This window comes from Manis pentadactyla, chromosome 19, assembly GCF_030020395.1.
Source record: "Manis pentadactyla isolate mManPen7 chromosome 19, mManPen7.hap1, whole genome shotgun sequence".
NCBI classification, from domain to species: domain Eukaryota; kingdom Metazoa; phylum Chordata; class Mammalia; order Pholidota; family Manidae; genus Manis; species Manis pentadactyla.
The window spans coordinates 10,686,068-10,704,935 of record NC_080037.1 but is presented as its reverse complement, the minus strand read 5'-3'; the positions used below and the strand labels follow the sequence as shown (position 1 = coordinate 10,704,935).

At 34.5% G+C, this 18,868-nt stretch overlaps 1 protein-coding gene across 6 annotated transcripts in view; it reads right to left on the bottom strand.

Moving 5' to 3' along the window:
• ASH1L (ASH1 like histone lysine methyltransferase) overlaps positions 1-18,868 on the bottom strand; it is a 223,029-nt gene that overhangs the window by 30,760 nt on the left and 173,401 nt on the right. For all 6 annotated transcript variants that reach the window (XM_036922448.2, XM_036922447.2, XM_057495015.1 and 3 more), the window contains 5 exons: positions 11,111-11,184; positions 9,548-9,593; positions 9,320-9,428; positions 4,271-4,477; positions 3,995-4,141 (listed from right to left, as the gene is read on the bottom strand). In XM_036922448.2, the coding sequence (XP_036778343.2) occupies positions 3,995-4,141; positions 4,271-4,477; positions 9,320-9,428; positions 9,548-9,593; positions 11,111-11,184 (583 nt within the window). The remainder of the gene's footprint in view (positions 1-3,994; positions 4,142-4,270; positions 4,478-9,319; positions 9,429-9,547; positions 9,594-11,110; positions 11,185-18,868) is intronic.

Below are 18,868 nucleotides of genomic sequence, written 5' to 3'. Positions count from 1 at the left end.
ATCATAAATGTAGTTACCATCTATAAACAAAAGATACTACCTTATTATTGACTGTATTTTCTATGCTGTACTTTCACCCCTATATCTACTCATTTTTTTATTGGATTATTTGTGGTTTCTTTTGCTACTGAGTTGTGTTGTATGAGTTCTTTACTTTTTTGGATATTAATCCCTTATCAGTTACGATTTACAAAAACTTTCTCCCATTTTGTAGGGTGCCATTTTATTTCATTGGTTTCCCTTGCTGTATAGAAACTTTTTTGTTTGATGTAGTCTTTCTTGCTTATTTCTGCTTTTGTTGCTTTTGGTTCTGGTATGAAACCCAAAAAATCATCATGAAGACTGATGTCAAGGAGGTTACTCCTTAATTTTCTTTGAGGGGTTTTATGGTTTCAGGTCTTAGGTTCGGGTCTTTAATCAATTTTGAGTTGATTTTTGTGTACCCTTTCTCCACTGTATATTCTTGGCTCCTTTTTTCATAAATTGACCACACATGTGTGGGTTTCTTTCTCGGCTATTTTGTTCCATTCATTGATGTATCTATTTTTCTGCCAATACAATATTGGTCTGATCACCACAGCTGTGTAATATACTTTGAAGTTAGGAAGCGTGATGCCTCCACCTTTGTTATTTCTCAAGATTGCTTTGGCTATTTGGGGTCTTTTGTAGTTCCACACAAATTATCTTCCCATTTATTTGTGTATTCTTCAATTTCTTTCATCTATGTCATAGTTTTCAGTGCACAGGTTTTTCACCTCTTTGGTTAAATTTATCCACAGGTATTTATTCTTTTTGATGCTACTGTAAATGGGATTTTCTTAATTTCCCTTTCTGATAGTTCATTATTAGTACATAGAAATGCAATTAACTTTTATATCCTGCAACTTTACTGAATTTGTTTATCAGGTTTAACAGTTTTTAGGTGGTCTTTAGGGTTTTCTATAGATAATATAATGTCATCTGCAAATGGAGACAGTTTTACTGCTTCCTTTCTGGTTTGGAAGCCCTTTTTCTTTCCTAATTCCAGTAATTATGTTGAGTAAATGTGGCGAGAGAGGGAATCCTTGTCTTGTTTCTGATCTTAGAGGAAAAGCTTTCAATCTTTCACTGTCAATTATGATGTTAGCTGTGGGCTTGTTTTATATGTTACTTATCATGTTGAGATATTTCTCCTTATGCCTATTTTCTTGAGAGTTTTTATCATAAACAGATTGTGAATTCCATTTTTTTGATTGGAGAGTTTAATCCATTTATCTTTAAATTACAGATTGTCATCTAAATTATTTTTGTCATTGTGTTGTTTTCTATATGCCCTAAGTTTACCATGTTCTTCATTGCCTACATTCCTATTTTCCATAGTATTTAGGTGATTTTTTGTAGTGAAATGTTTAAATTCCTTCTCAACTTCCTTTGTGTATGTCTATAGATACTGTTTTTGTGGTTACCATGAGATGTACACTCAACACCCCAAAGTTAAAACATTACAACTTTAATTTATAGCAGCTTAACTTCAGTAATATATAAAAACTCTGCTCCTGTACAGTTCTGTCTCTATCCATTTGGGTGTTGATGTCACAAAATTACATCTTTATAAACTGTTGCATAAAATTATAAGCTAATAATTCTTTTAAGTATATTAGTCTCCTAAATTATGCAGAAAATAAGATTTAGAGCTAACAAAAGTTACTGTAATACTAGCTTTTACATTAATAATTTCTTTTTTCCTTTTAATGTATTAGTCTCTTAAATCATGTAGAAAATAAAAGTATAGCTAAAAACCATTGTTACAATAATAGTAGCTTTTATAATTGCCTATGTATTTACCTTTATTGAGATCTTTATTTCTCCTTATGGCTTTGAAGTACTGTCTTGTATCCTTTCATTATTCCTTGCAGGACTCCCTTGAACATTTCTTGCAGGGCAGGTCTAATACTCACAAACTTCCCCAGCTTTTGTTTACCTGGGAATGTTTTGAGTTCTTTCTCAATTATGAAGGACAGTTTTGCCAGATACAGGAATCTTGGTTGACAGTTTTTTCTTTTAGTTTTGTGAATCTACTGGCCCACTGTCTTCTAACCTCCAAAGTTTCTGATAAGAAACATACAGTCTTATCTAGGATCCCTTGTATATGATGATTCTCGCCTCTTGTTGCTTTCAAGACCTGCTCTTCATCTCTGTTTTTTGAATGTTTGATTATAATGTGTCTTGGTATATGTTTCTTGAGTTCCTCTTACTTCGAGTATGGTGAGTTTCTTGAATGTTTACATGCATGCCTTTCATCAAATTTGGGACCTTTTCAAACTTCATTTCTTCATACTCTGACTCTTTCTCACTGTTCTTCTGGGACACCCACAATGACTATTGTTGGTCCACTTGATGGTGTCCCAGAGGCCCATTATGGTCTGTTCTTTTTTCTTCAATCTTTTTCCTTTCTGTTCCTTAGGCTTGATAATTTCCATTGTCCTGTATTCAAGTTCACTGATTCTTTCTTCTGGCCTGCTCAAATCTGCCTTTGAATTCCTCTAGTGAATTTTTCATTTAAGTTATTATATTTGTTTATCTCCAGAATTTCTTTTTGGTTTCTTTTTAGGCATTCTGTATCTTTATTGATAATTTTCAATTTTGTTCACACACTGTTTTCATGAATTTCTCCACATCTTCTTTTAGTTCTCTGAGCATCTTTAGGAAAGTTGTTTAATGTCTTTGACTAATGTATCTGTTGTAATGTGGTTTTTTAGGGCCAGATTCTGTTTAATTGGTTTTTTTCCTTTGAATGGACCATACTTTCCTAGTTCTTTGTATTACTTGTGATGTTTCATTAAACACTGGATGCCTGAATCTAGTAACATGGTAACTCTGGAAATCAGATTCTCTCCCCTTCCCAGGGTTTGCTGTTTTTTATTTATTTTTATTGTTATAGGCAGTCTCTGTGCCAAGGATCAGTCTGAGGTATAAACTAATTGTCTTCTTATGTCTTTTCAGAGTTTTTCCTTGGGTGTGGCAGTCATTTCTATTTTTCCCTTAATATCCAGTTGTTTTTGAATGTCTTAGTCTTTAATATCTGGCCCCTAAAAGAGGAAAAATGAAGGTGGAAAAAGAAGGGCACTTGCCCTTTAAATCTCCTGGAAGTTACTTGAGCAGAAGGGAAAGGGGTTTGTGCAACATCCCAGTGGTGGGATGTGCAACAACAATGCTGTCTGCCTCTTTGCACCCTTGCGATCGGAAGCAGCAATTGGAGCACAAATCCCTAATATTTGGAGGCTAGGATTCCCTCCCCCACCACCAGCTTCTCTGCCAGCTGTGTGCATACTGTTTCAGGAATACTTGCACAGCTGTCTGCCATGTGGCTGAGGGTAGGGGATGGGTAGCTGTTATCGTACTAAGGGCTCAAATTGACTGAAATGAACCACAATTTACCACCAAAGAATTCCCTTAGAAGGTGCAAGCCTTAAACAAACTCCCGAGTTCCAAAATAGCTGTATCAGACATATTCTGCAAGTGCAGTTATCTAAGGGGAAATAGATTCCTGGTGCTTCCTACTCCACTATCTCAGAATCGTCTCCTATCCTATTATATATTTTGAATTGTTTCTTGGATGTAATTTTTTCCTTTTCAATGAGATTCTAATTTATTTTACTTATTTTTATTTCTCATTCTGACAAATCCAGTGGGCATGTAATAAATATGCTGAATAAACTGTTATGAAAAGACCCATGTAACACAGTGACTGGGACATAGTACATACTCAAATATTAGGTGTTATCATTATCAGATTATTATTTTTATAATTATATATTGCTGGAAGTGAGTAGTTAGGATGAAGTGAAGAAAAAGCAGGAGCTTACTCTCTGCTTAGAGGATCTCATATAATAGGGAATTGCCTACTGTGCTTTCTATAAGCTGACTGATACTGTGGAAAGATCAATCTTTTGATGTCCCCAATGCCTTCTGTTCTGTTGGATTCTTGGCTTCCCCCCTTCCCCTCCTTCCTTACCATTTCTGCATTTCACAGTTTGGGTCACAGCTGTGGTTGATGAATCGGGCCTCATTTCCCATGCGGTAACTGTCAATCACCATTCCACTATCCAGGTTCAGACAATAGTGGTCACTGTGATTATGATATTGCTCAATCATCCTGTTCCTTAAGAGGAGAGAAATAATTGAAAGATGATTAATGACTAAGTTGAAAGGAAATTTCAAATCTTCCATTTCTTTCTTATAATCTGGTATCTTTGCTATTTTAGTGGAGTATCATCATTTACCACTGTACCTGAACTCTTGTTCGCTGACAACCTCCCCCAGGTATTCAATGATGAACTGCCCGGCTTTTAGGGGCTCTTTGGTTCTGATTCCCCAACCTTTTTCCTCAGCTCGAAATCGTTCTAGACATTGCACCCACTCATGCCTCTGAATCCTCTGGTTACAGCACTGCTCACCACAGGGGCAAGTGTTGGGAGAACATTCAGCAAAGATCATTCTAGAAGGAAAAGGAGTAACTGTAGGTCAATTAACATTATATATACCTTTATGAACTCATTTATTTTAAAAATGAATACATGAAATTAATTTTTATTTTAACAAGGTTATATTGGTTAATAAGGTTAACAATAAAACATAACTTCAAAAATTAGTAATACTGAAAGTTTCCAAGTCACATTGCAAATACTGAATTCTTGTAAATTATTAAGCTGATTATTTGCTCAGCATCTAGGACAAACACTATCATATTTAGCTCTGTGGTAAGAATAAATGAGTTGCAACCCATAGGGATTAATGATTGGATGATGACACCACACTCTTGAAGTAGTTCATGGTTATTTAAAGACTTTTAAAAAAATTATGGTAAAATATGCATCAAATTTATCATCATAAACATTTTTAAGTGTATAGTTCAGTACAATCACATTGTTGTGTTTCATAGGAATTGTATATTTCATTAGTGTAAATGACATTTCCATATCAGACATTTCCAGTCTATATGACTAGCCATACCTATAATCTCTAGTGAATTAACAAGTAAAAAATTCTGAACACAGAAGACAAAAACTGTTATGCATATATCCTCTCACTGCTTTCCTTTTTTAAATTTCTAGATTTTTTTTTATATAGAGCCATTTAGGGAGGATAAAGAATATAATGATAGATCAAAATATCACAGGGTTATTTATAATCCTAACTTACAAATCTTGTAAAGAAGTAAAGCATTTAACACTTTAAAATTTAAAGTACTTTCATAATCATTTCATTTATTCTTCAAAAAATTATTCTTGTCTAAAGGGCAACTTAAGACAATCAGCTTAACTCGTGAAAAGACATTGCTTTACTGTCATATTCACTATCTATGTTCTTTGTTGATTTCTTTGCTGCATGAATACTTTTGGAATGCCCTGAATACTTGAAAATGCCCTCCTTTTTAAGGCTTTCTTGATCTTTTATGATAATGGATCTCCCACTCTTTAATAACAAATCTTGTCTTTCTTTTTTTTTTTACAAGAATTCTTTTTTCATCTCTACCTTCCATGGCACATTCCTTGCTCCTTTTTTCTTTAGAAGGCTCATTCATTTTCTTGGTTTCAATGGTAACCCTTTATTTTCAATACCCCACCTATATTTTCACTACACTCACAACACACACAACACAATAAACTTTACATGGTTTAAAGAACTAAAATATAAACATACCAAGGTGCTGAGATTAAGAAGACTTCAATTTTTAAAATTTCTGCCGGACAACAATCATTCAGAGATTGCTGAAAATTTGTGGTTTCTAGAGTTGAAGACATTGAAATACATTCCATGTTTTGATAAATAACCAAATAGGTCCTTTAATTATACAAAAAGTAAAACGTTTGTATTCATTGTGACTGGAAAACAAAACTGTAAAACTTACTAAGTCTGAAAGTAGTTGATGCAAACTAAGATGTAAAATCTTTGATTTCCAATATAAACTGCCATTATCTTTAGGTAGATAATGCTTTTGAAAAACTAGAGAATTTTTTTCCTTTCTAAATATAGATCTAGACTGGAAAGCTCTTTCTTTCTCATGGTGGGATTAAAGGTTAAACAGTCATTGGGAAATGTACTAGTGTGACTGACTTAACTAGCTATGGAGGCCAGAACATTCCCTATGAGTGGAGATGAGTTTTCACTTGAACAAAATGAATGTTCCCACTATGACTCACAGCAGATCAGGAAGAAGTAAATCTTGGAGGCAGGGGAGAGGATTGTCCCCACATTTTTGGACCAAGAATTTGAGGATCTATGGCTTTGTTGTAACAAAAGGTGAAAACTCCTAGAGATTCTGATTGGTGGGCAAGTCTAAGTGAACTGCACTCAACAAAGGAGCACAGAAAGGATCTAACAGGGATTTAGACAGGTACCCTGATGTTTAGTTTAGGGCCTGGAACTCTGAGAATAATAACTCCCGGTGGCATTTTAAGTCTCACTAGACAATATCCCCTTAAGTATTCAGTTTTATTATATATCATGCTTCTTCTTGTGGAGAACCGAGGGAGTCGGCTCTGTACAGCTGTGAGCAGATGGGTATAGGGTTAAAAAGCAACTTGAAACGAATTACAAGACATTGCTCTAGGATATGAGGAATGTTCTGGAGTAGTAATGGGTTTGATATGGATGGTGTATAGAAACAAGAGCCTATCACTGAACATGCATAGAATTTAAAAACAATGCTGTTGAATCCTAGAAATTGTATTGGAGAGGAGGACTTTAAATTATTTATTCAAAGTTACTGAAAAAACCCATTGCTTAAAAAAATAGTCCTGAATCAGATATTCCTTGGGCTATTTGCAAGTGCGTACAATTCTCATATGAGTCTTACACATAGATGTGAAAGTGGATCCTGCAGAACCTTTAACTTTCCCCCCCAAATACTTAAAGAGCCTTGAATACAAAGACAGGAAAGATAAAGCCATCCTACATTTTAGGTAGCTCTATTTAACTGAAATTTTATGTGGGCTGTTTCAAAATATATAAGGAAACATCCATTGAATAGTGTTTTAATTTTTCTTAGGTACTTATGCATTTATCACATTTATTATCACATCATTCATTAGATGCATGACTCTAGTGATTATATTCTCATGATATAAAGTTGGCAACATTATATCTGAGCGTTTTTTTTTTTCTTATTTAGGGGTAAGTTTTTTTTTTTTTAAAGAAAGGCAACAGAATGGAAAGGATAAACATGACACCCATAAATAACAAAAATGATGTAAGACAACCACTGTAATTATATAAAGGTAAATATCCTAATTTAAACATTTAAATGATTACAAGACTAACTACTTATACAATAAGTAATGTAGTATAAAGAACATGACTTTTGAGTCAAACACATGTGGGTTCAAATTCTGCTTCTGTCTCTTAAATATTGTATAATGTGGAACAATTTAGTATTGAAATTCTACGTTCCTTCATCTAAAATGTAAAACTATCACCTACCTCACTGGACTATCATTCTGAGAGAGAGACCTAACCAATGAGTTATCAGCTATATTACAGTAATTTCAGACAATAAAATATCATATTAAAAAACAGTATGTTAACAGTATCTGAAGAAATGCACATTTATGCAACTTTAAGGACATATACTCCCAATTATTAAAAAAACCAATGACATACTAAAGCACCAAAAATAAAGTTAGATATGAATACTTAAGAAGGAGTGGAATTATAGAGAAATAAGTATATTATATAATGGTAGTAATACCAACAATTAGCTCAATATTTTATGAGACCTATTGGATAGTATATAGTTAGAATTATATAAATGTTCATATAATTTGTACAGGTATTCTTCTGAGAATATACTCTAAGAGTTAAAAAAAAGGAATTTATACAAGAAGGTTTCACAATAGTGACAATTTTAATAGCAAAAACACTGGAATTAACTTCAATGATGAGTAACAGAAGAATGGCGAAACAGGCCTGTCAGCCTTACGGAAGACAATATAGCTCCTCAAAATGATGACCTTGTGGACCACGTTGATACATATGTGTATCAGTGTATATATAAAATATCTGTGAGTGAAAAATATCAGGTCACAAAACACAGATTATCTGTACCACTAGCTATTACTACTATGTAAAACTATATGTATGTACAATGACAGTATCTGAATTGACAGTGATGTAGATAAAGTAGAATTTCCCAACTGGCATGTTGAAACAGAAGGTACTGAGATACTGATTCCTTCAGCCCACAGGACAGCTGACTAGAGACAGCTGTCTTTGGCCAGGAAAACTAGAATCTAGAACAGAAGTACTGATTCATTCCTTATGTGATTAAAACCAATAAATTCTATCTCCACTCCTTTGTTTCCATTAGATATATCTACTTTAAAATGTCAGTATCATTTAAAATTCAATGGTCTTGAATCAAAATCATAATTTTTGTCTCTAAACAGTTAGATTCTACATGTTCTATCACTGACAATAGCATTACCACATCGCATTAGCATCAGCCGCTCAGTCATCATGTGTATATGCTAATGGTTTATCGGCCCAGTTTTGCCCCAGTATATGTCAAATCTTTCTTCCCTTAGTGCCATCAGTCCTTTACTCCCTCATTACAACTACCATTTACTAAGATCTAGGAAGGTTTCTAGAGCTGTTTAAATACTTAATGAATATTGTCTCATATAATCCTCACAAACCTCCCCATAAAAAAGGTATTATTTTTATTAAAGGGGTTAAATAACTTTCCTCAGGTCTCCTAAGTAGTAAGAGAATTTACATCTGGATATGTTAAGACTCCAAATCTCAGTGTTTTTCTGTTATTTTGTTCGGCCATGTTATATGGGTTGAATGTGTCTCTCCCAAAATTCATAGTTGAAGCCCTAGCCTCCACTGTAATGGTATTTAGAATTAGGGCCTTTGATGTAAACAGGTTTATATTAGGTCATAAGGGTAGGAACCACATGATGGGATTAGCGCCCTTATAAGAGGAAGCTAAGAGCTCTCTCTCTCTCTCTCTTCACAAGCATGCACGAGGGAAAAACCATGTGAGCACATGGGAGAAAGCTGCTATGTATAAGCAGGGACGTGGGTTCTCACCAGTGATTCTGCTGGCATCTTGACCTCGGACTTCTAAGCCTTCCAAACTATGAGAAGTAAATTTTTGTTGTTTAAGCCACTCTATGGTATTTTGTTGCTGCAGACTGAGCAGACTAAGACAACCTATATACCCTATGTTACTTCTTGAGGGAGAATCAAGGAACCTATTTAACTTTTCTCTCCAAAGGAAGTGTCATGTTATCTTAAAGCCTATGCTTTTAGAATAATCAGCTTAGTACAGTACCTATTGAGGCAGTCATCCACACAGCCCTTCCTGGTGTCATCATCCGGCTTCTTACAGTTACAGGTGGTGGCCTCATAACCAGAAAGGGGTTTGACATCAACATAGACATCTTGAGAGAAGACAGAAAAAAATAGTTTGTGAACACAGAGGACAATTTTTTAAAGTGCCAGACTAAGAAGAACATTGATGGTGTATGGAGGCAGAAAAAACAGCTCCCAAGTTACTCACTTGAACGGATTTTCTTATATAGTGGGACATCTGGCTTTTTGTATAGCTAAAAGAAAAAAAAGAAAAATCTCGATATAGCATTTAACTTCAAATGCCAGACAGCAACATAAATCACTAAAATACAAGAAATTATTCATGTACTCTGCTCATATGGAAATATTTACAAGACTTTCTGGGTTGGATTCATTTGGGGGAAATTCTTGGTGTGATCACTTTTTACCCTAGAATAAAAGGTGACTTACTATTATCAGGGTAAGTCAGAACTAGATTCAATAGAAGGTACACTAAATAGTTTAAAGAAAATACATTTTGAATTGTATGTTTGTTCAGCATGATTTAGATAGACATAAATAAAAATCACACTGCAGATCAAAGCTATTCATTTGGATAAATCACGGTTCTATTTGCCTCTATGAAAATAAAGGAAAATTTGGACAGGGCTTGTTTTGATGGTATGAGTAGGTATATGAAATTAAAAGATTAGTACCCTGGCTTTTCATGCTGGGTATTGTATGAAAACATTTCACGTTCATTTAAAGCAATTAAGTTAGTGAATAAAGGGGAGAGGGCAGGCAGAAAATGGAGCTCTCACACTGCAATCAAGAATGCATTAGAAAGTAAAAAAAGAATGTATTTAGAAGAGAGGTCATCAGTCCGCCAGTGTTTAACCACAGAAGACAGTACAAAAAAACAAGCAACTTGGTCTAAGTCAGAGTGTATTAATCTGTAAGACAAATCTTACCATCATTTTTCAGTGGGTATAGTTAAAAGCCCTGTCTCCTTCATAGTTATTAACTCTCTGAGATAAATATCTAACATTTTGATCCTTTCAGAATTCAAGAGAGGCCACGAGAGAAGAGAATGCAAAGAGGAGTGTCCATTGCTTTTGGCTTTCCAAAATCAAACTTTGGTGGAATTTTGATAAAACGCAAGAGCCTATTCACCTCATTTGCATGACCCTTCTATTTCCCAATGGTTGTTCTCAATATGGGGTCTTGAGGCTATAGCTTAATACAAAATTTACTGGGGGAAACTTTTAATTAAGGAAGCAAGAGAGAAATATAATGCATTCCTAACTTTAGTTACCAATATATTTAAAGATCTTTTAAAAGTACAAGAGTGTTAAACATTTTTCCTGTTTTCTTTGGTAGAAGAATCTCTTTTGATGTGAAAAATAAATTCCAAACTGATGATAAGGAGCCAACAAAAATAAAGCCTGAAATTTCTTAGTGCTGCTGGCAGTACATCTAAATTCTCCTGGGACCTGCATCAAACAGGATTCTTACAGAACAAAATCTTTGCTACCAAAATAAAAGTCCAGAATAATAGCATAAGATTGCTTAAGGAAACAGAAACTTACTGTTATTTTGAAGTATGAATAAAGGCAAATAGGCCACATTAAATATGGATGCAAATTAATTTTTCTTACTGTCTGACCTTCACAGGGACACTTCTCTATACTTCCTAAGATGAGAGCATAACAAGGAGGCAGAGAAAAAGACATATTCCCCACTCATCCCCTTACCATTTAAGAACAAAACCTGTAAGACAGGCCCATTGTACCTGATTATGTTTCCACTGCCAAAGGATGTCATAGGGAAGCTGAAAGTCAATTCTCTTTTGCCTTAGATACTTTCCTGAAACAAAAAAAATACTAACAATTTCAGTACCTATTCATAAAAGGGTCAAATAGATCTAATATGCACTAGAAAAAGAGATTCAATTTTTAATTTTACGGATTTTCCATCACTAGTTTTTAACTTTAGAAACTCATTTCCACCATGCTCCATGTGGTATATACTAAAGATATATTTTAATAGTAGTCTATATAAAACGACTACCATAGCAAATTTACTACCAAAAATACACAGGTCATTATGAGGCAAACTACACTAAGAATCATTTGATTATTAAAATGATTAACTAGAGCATCTGGCATCTGCTCTCCTTCACAATGCTACATAATCTAAGGTTGATTGTAAAATGGGTATAAGTCTAGGAGTTTTCTAAAATAGTCCCCGCATTTCAGTAACTTGAGTGTTTACATATAAATTTATGATCTGTTAACACCGTTTTTTCTCTACCTATTGAAATACTTTTAGAAGCCAATTTCAAAGCCTCCTTTCTACTTTAAAGAGGTCTTTCCAATTTCCTGACTCTCTCTGACCTATCTGTTCCTGAAGTGCTACACTGTTTGAGTCACTTCTTGCAGGACCTACACTTCTCCTCATTACTTGGATATTTGTCCTATCACTGTCTCTAGATCAGCAGTTCTCAAAGTGTGCTCTGCTAACCCCAGGGGATCTGAGAGGTCAAAACCATCTTAATAATAATTCTAAGATGTTATATGCCATTTTTATTATGCTGACATTTATATTAATGGTATAAAAGCAGTGTTGGGTAAACTCCTGGCACCCGAGTATGAATCAAAATTTAGCAGTTAAACAACTTAGTACAAAACTTTAGTATGGCACGAAATTGTACTGGTATAAACAAACTATGAGAGCATCATTTAAGAATGCTCTTGATGTGGTGGTAAAAATTCAAATCTTGAGTCACAATTTTTAATATTCTGCCATTGGTTTCTTTTGCAATTTAAATGTTTTTTAATAGCATGCATAAAGCATTATGCTGCATACTGAGGTATGATGGTTATCTAAAAGAAATACACTTGCGCAGATACCTGAATAGCAAGGGGAGCTAGTCTAGTTGCTTTTTCATGGTACACCATTTTTACTTAAAAGAATAAATAACAAGCTGTGGTTTTTCTGACTTATGAATTGAAAATGAGTGAAGTCGGAGGGTTACTTCAAGAAACATAAATGAAAATATGCATTTAGAATGATAAAATTTGAGTTTGAAGTAAACACTGAAATATGGAAAAACTTGTACCCATTATCATGACATTCTCAACTTTCCAATACTTAAATTTTTCTCATGAAATAAATGCCAATGAACAAATGTGAACTGTTTTGGATACATATAGGGACTGGAAGAGTAATATAATTAGGTCAATCGGTATTTTTCAATACCAATGCATGAAGTGATAAAATCATACATGGGTAAAAAATTCATTTAAATTGCAAAAGAAACCAATGGATTTTAATCTAACAGAATACAAAAAGTTAGTTGCTTTCACACTCCAAGTTGCAACTCTCCTTTAAGGAACTATTACTATTTATAGTTCTGCTACAGTATCAAAGAATATTTACAATTATTTGATATTATTAAAATATTCCTTTCCTTTATGTTTTGCCTGTGAGGTCAGATTTCTTCATGTAATTAAACCAAAAGAACATCGTAATGGATCAAATGCAAAAACAGATAAGAAATACAGCTGTCTTATATTAAGTCAAACAAAGAAATTTTAAAAAAATGTGGTCACTTTTATCATTAAATTTCTTTTGGTAAGTTATTTTTCATAAAAATGTTATTTATGTTAATTTAACATGTAATGTGTATTGCGTTTTATTTGACAAACCTATATGATACAGCAGCATGGGTTACAGGTCTAACTAGGGAGAAATAACTTATGGAAGTAGAGTAATGCAACAAGATTCTGGGGTTACAACTTGTAGAAGTATAGAGCCTACTTGCTGATAGGGGACCAAAGCTGAATCATAACTAAGAAGTCTGTAATGAAGTGGAAACAATTTAAAGGTTTATTGATGGGGAAATAAACTTTGTTACATTCAAATAATGAGATATGCAGCTATTTAAAATGAAATGAGGAATATATTTACTCCTAAGGAATCATATCTTCCAAGTAGCAGAATAATATATATTTTTTAATACTTAAAAGAAAAAATTAAATAGCTACATATACAGTGGGACTGACTGAGAGAGAGTATAAGGGAACTATCTGGGGTGATGATAATGTTCTTGAGAAGGGATCTGGGTTACACTGGTTTATGAAAAAACATTTTTTTAAATTGGTAAACGTACATTTAAGATTTGTGCATTTTACTGAGAGTAAATGTACCTTAAAAGAAAAACCTATAAATCAATATTGGTATCTTGGTTCCGATATTTACGCTGAAATATTTAGGGTAAGTATATTAATGCCTATAATGTACTTTGGAGTACATCTAAAAATAAGATGGAGTGGTGGATAGATAAAAATATGATAAATAGAGGCAAAGGTTAATGACAAAATCTAGATGATGGGATGTATGTTCACTCAATTTTTTTCAACTTTTTGTATACTGAAAATTTTCAAAATAAAGTGCTTAAAAATAGCTAAATATATAGAAAAAAGCTTGAAAGGATGTAATCTAAACTACTGTATCTCTCGGATGGGGGCTTTATCTTATAATTCACACCTTTCTATTAAAAAATCTATAAAGTATATACTGGTTTTTAGTAAAAGTAAAAATAATTTTTTTAAGTCAAAGATGGTCCTCAGAAGATAGGAGTAAACCACTAACATAAAAGATTAACTCCTTTCTTTGCCAGTAATATCGTGTGTTTTTGGTAGAGAAGTGGGTATAAGAGTAAGAAGTAGACAGTAAGTTCTGCATTTTTAAAAAGAACACCTTTTTCTTTCTAGGAAAGAAAGCATCTGTATCTACTTCCACTAATGTCAAAGACACAATTTATCCCATAGCCTAACATCTTGAGTTTTCCTAGCAACCAAATCTATTGTTATGTTGAGACAACAGCCCCAGATGGAGTCACCTGAGCTAAGCCCACAACACAAAACCAAGGCTTAATACCTAATATAACTGTGGTTGAAACCATGTACAGAAATTTTGTCTTAACCTGTCAGTACCAATGAGGTAATCTGCCACACAAAGACCTTCTTCCATCCCCCAAAGATGAAGTAATCCAATCTTTCTTTATCCCTTTCCCCTTCTGCTTATAAAAATCTTCCATTTTGTACAGCTCCTTGGAGATCCACTTGTTAGATGGCATGCTGCCTAATTTATAATCATCAAATACAGCCAATCTGATCTTTAAATTTACTCAGTTGAAATTTTGTTAATAGATTTGTAGCAGTGATGGGATCTGAAGTAAATTTCTGATGGCGTTTGGGGACAAAGGGAAACACAGGGATGATACCTGTGAACCCCTTTTTGTGTTCTTTATTGCTGTTTCCAAGGGCCATGGTTAAGTTCCTCTCAGTTGTGAGCTCTGTTCTCTTTCTGCTGAGCTCTTGATCTAACTGGACTTCCAATACAGGGCATGTCAGCTTGAGCCTGGCAGATGGTTTTGCACGGAGCCCAACTGAGCTGGCAGGCAGATGGTTCTGCTGGGAGCAAGGCCCGTAGCCTTTCAGACCACAATTCCCAGGTTTTTTAGTGGAATTCCCCCAGCCCTGAATCCTGTTCCAAGATCCGTGTGGAACTGCTAAGGCAGTTCTACATCCATGTGGAGACCCCAGGTTGTAGTTCCCAATTTTTGAGTCTGCTGATTCAGTCCTTTCCCTAATTCCCAGATTCCATGCTGGGAACTGTTGGTGGTGACCTTGAACTAAATTTGGGATTTTTCCAGAAAGCCCCTGGAATGTCTTAAAAAAAAAATTTTGGTTTCTCTTCTTGTAAAAAGGAGATATGAAACTAATTAGGCTTAGTGGATTTGTTAAATTACTTGGAAAATATTGTGAAATAAAAAGTAATACTAAGCTTTTTAGATTATATTTATGTGGAATTAAATTGTCCAGAAATTGCATAAAATTCTGATGTCCTGATATGTTATCTGTCGTAATACCAGTGACTTTCCTAAAATGTTGTATGTTACAGAAATGACCAAATTTCCTTGTCAACTCCATTATAATGAACTATCATCAGCTCTTTAAAGAAGGCCAGTTTTAAGTCTTTCCTCATTTACATCTTAAGTCTTTTGTCATTTACTGTTTCACTCTGATGCTTTTGCAACAGTGTTAGCAAAAGTACTTCAACTTCAAGGAACTCATGTAAAAGACTTTAGAATACAGGTTCTTGTAACTTTCATATCATAAAACTGAACTGGGTAAAAATTTCCAGAATGAGAAAAAAATGGATTCAAGAAGAACAAGTATTAATTACATGGGATGACATGAACTGAGGAGGAGGAGAATTTTTTTATGACTCTTTGCTTAAAACATTGCTGGTTCTTAAATGTTTTGCTTTTCCAGACTTTAGGATACTTTTTCCTCTTTTCTGTTCTGCTATCAACAGTCAAGGTATATCTTTATGAACAAATATGAAACATTTACTTTTTCTCCCTAATTGATCCCAGAATCAAAAACTCTTTGATTATTCTTATGACAAGAGAATTAGTTACTTGCATATGTTCTATCAGAATCTGTCCTCACTGTTTAAGGACACAGAAACACTTTATATCACCAAGGATTTGACTAGAATGTCATATTTGACAGAAATGTATGTAGCCTCATATATGACTAGACAATTTTAAGGAATCAAGGCTAAATTTAGAGAGCCAATATAGCCCCTTGGAAACACTGGTCTGGTACCCTGCTTGTAAGTTTCTAGTAAAGCAATCTTAAAGAGAGCTTATATGGTTAATCACTATTGTTGATATACTTATGTAAATAATTAAGCTGAGTTTAATGCAAGCAAATTATTTTTATTGTGATTATCTTGAAAAAAGATGGGGGTAACTGTGTAGAGATAAGTTGTTTGCATTTTTCTAGATACTAGATTCTAGTCCTGTTAACTCTTTGTGGTTTTGTTACATACCTGTAAATTAGACTGGATCCTGAATTCTAGTTTCCTACTATCTACTAGCTATGACTCTCTGATCTAACATTTTTAATATTTTCCCACATTTCTGATTTGGAATCACTAGGAACAAAGATTGCCTTTGAATCTCCTTGGAAGGGACTAGACCATGTCCTCCTCATTAACCAGATGACGGTTTAACGTAACTTCAGGGACTTTAACCTGGGGTACACATCTCGCAAGTGAAGGAGGCTCTACCTGACATCTGGTCCTGTGCGAATGCTGGAGACCTCCAAATCAAATTGACTAGTAAGAGAAGTAGCTGACACTGAGGATGACTGTTCACTTCCAAGACACTGAATAAAGACTTCAAACTTTACATAAACATAAAACCCTTTCTTTTCTTTACTCTAGCACTGGTCTAGAAAGATAACACCATCTTTATCCATATCTCCCAGGCCATTGCTAGGGGGTAACCTCTAGAATTTAGAGTAACTTTTTATTTCAGGCTGGAAGAAAACCTAACTGACCCTTGGCTTGTATGGGCAAATGCAACAATCCCTCTAAACAAATCCATTAATAGTGCCACATTAGTGGAAATGGTTTGTGCCCGAAAGGGTTTATATTTGTCTGTGGTGATTATCATTTTCCTTGGGCCTGTGAATGCCCAGATGGCAGGCAATGACTCTTAAGTTTTCTATCTGTGTCCCTGTTGCATCTCATTGGTTGACTCCCTTGATTTTACATCACTGAGTTGGAAAGGAACTAACAGAAGGCCTAACAGCTCCCAAAGGAAGATAAAGTAATTTGCTTTTTTCTTATCCCTTCCTACTTATGCCAAAGTCTACTGCCTTAGACTTTCTGGCCAAAGTTGATCTTGATTTTAGGATAGCCCCTGATTATCTTTTAGCTGAACAAAGAGACATCTGTCCTGTGACCACCACCACCTGCTATACCTGGATTAACACCTCTGGAGAAGTTGAAACTCAGTTACATAGGTCATCGAGCAAGCCACTTGGCTTTAAAAGGTGACTCCATCAACAGTCTTCGTTCAATTTATTTGATTTTGATGGATTTGGGTCTTGAGAACCATGGCTCCAAAGTCCATCCACTCCAGACACTGGGAATTGTCTTGTTTATGAGTCATAGTAATCTCCTTGGTGTATTATATTTGCTCAAAATCTTTAAATGCATGTTCTCAGTGCTAACCAACAAGCAAGTCATCTCCCATCTGGGACATGAGAAAAGGAACAACGAGAATGACTAAAAGACTGTGAACCTCAAGTTGTGATCTGTGAATATCACAGGGATTAAACAAAAAAACCCCATAATCTATAGATTAACATAAGCTTTGAAAACTATAGAGTGGTGACTGGGAGTGGCACTAATGCCTTACATTTTGATCACATCTCCCAGTTAAGGTGAAACTCTGATCAAAAGGGAGGAATTGTTAAAAATGAGCTAACAGGCCCAAAATGGAGTCACTTATGCTAAGCCCATATAACTAAACCAAGGATTAATACCTAATCTAATTGCAGTTTCACCCTTCTCCCAAAATGTTGTCTTCACCAGTCTGGAATTTTCTGGTCAGTACAAATGAGGTAATCTGCCACAAAGATGCTTTTCCATTTCCCAAAGGAAGATGAAGTAATTTGCTTTTGTTTTATCCCTTTCTCCATAATGCCTATAGGAACCTTTCATTTTGTACAGCAACCTGAAGATCCCTTCCACTTGCTAGATGGAATGCTCTTGATTTATGAATTGTTGAATAAACATAATTTGATCTTTAAATTTATTCAGTTGAAATTTTGTAGAACAGTTGTTACAATGCTTTTTCCCAGCATTATCTGTATTCTTTGTTCTCTAATCCATATACTGAGAGCTGGAAAAATGATTGGTCAGTCTTTTCTTTTTTCTAATACTTCTGAAACTACAGCCAGGTAATTCATTTCTAAGAAGTGAGACTCACCTAAAGAGATATCCTTGATAAATTCTGCTAGAGATGAGATCTCAGGGGAACCTACTTAGGAACTCCTCATTTGGAAAAAAAAAAAAAAAGATTCTTCAGCTAATCCTCATTTAAAACATGGGAGAAAATCACTTTCTATCCATCTGAAAATTAGATGAAATCATATATTCTGTGGAATTTTCTTACTGTGTTTTGGAGTCTTGAGATCTTTAGAGAAGGAAGGAGCAAAGGAATCTTTTATTTTTTCTTTGAAAGAAAATTGAATTTGGGGCAACAAAGTCATTTTAAGAGACTAGAGAAGCTCTAAGACTGTGCTGACCTTGAAATCTAAAATGGGTAAGTCCATGATGATTTTCCTTTACAAAATCAATCCTATATGAAGAGGACATGAATAATAATAGGGCTTGGGGGGGTGGAACATCTTCACAAAAACACTCTATTGTTAATCAGTAGTTATTCAAATGAAACCAAAGAAGAGGAAGGTATTTAATAACACAGAGAAAGATAACAATGGTTTTGCCTCCTTCCTTTCCAAGATATCTGAAAATATGACAAAACTTGGCTCTCCCCTCCTAAGAATAAGATGACTGACTTCAGATAAAGCTCAGATGGACTATATATAATGTGAATACTGGATTATAATGTCACTCTATAAGTAGTTAAGAACTATTAATTTTCCCTGTTATTCAG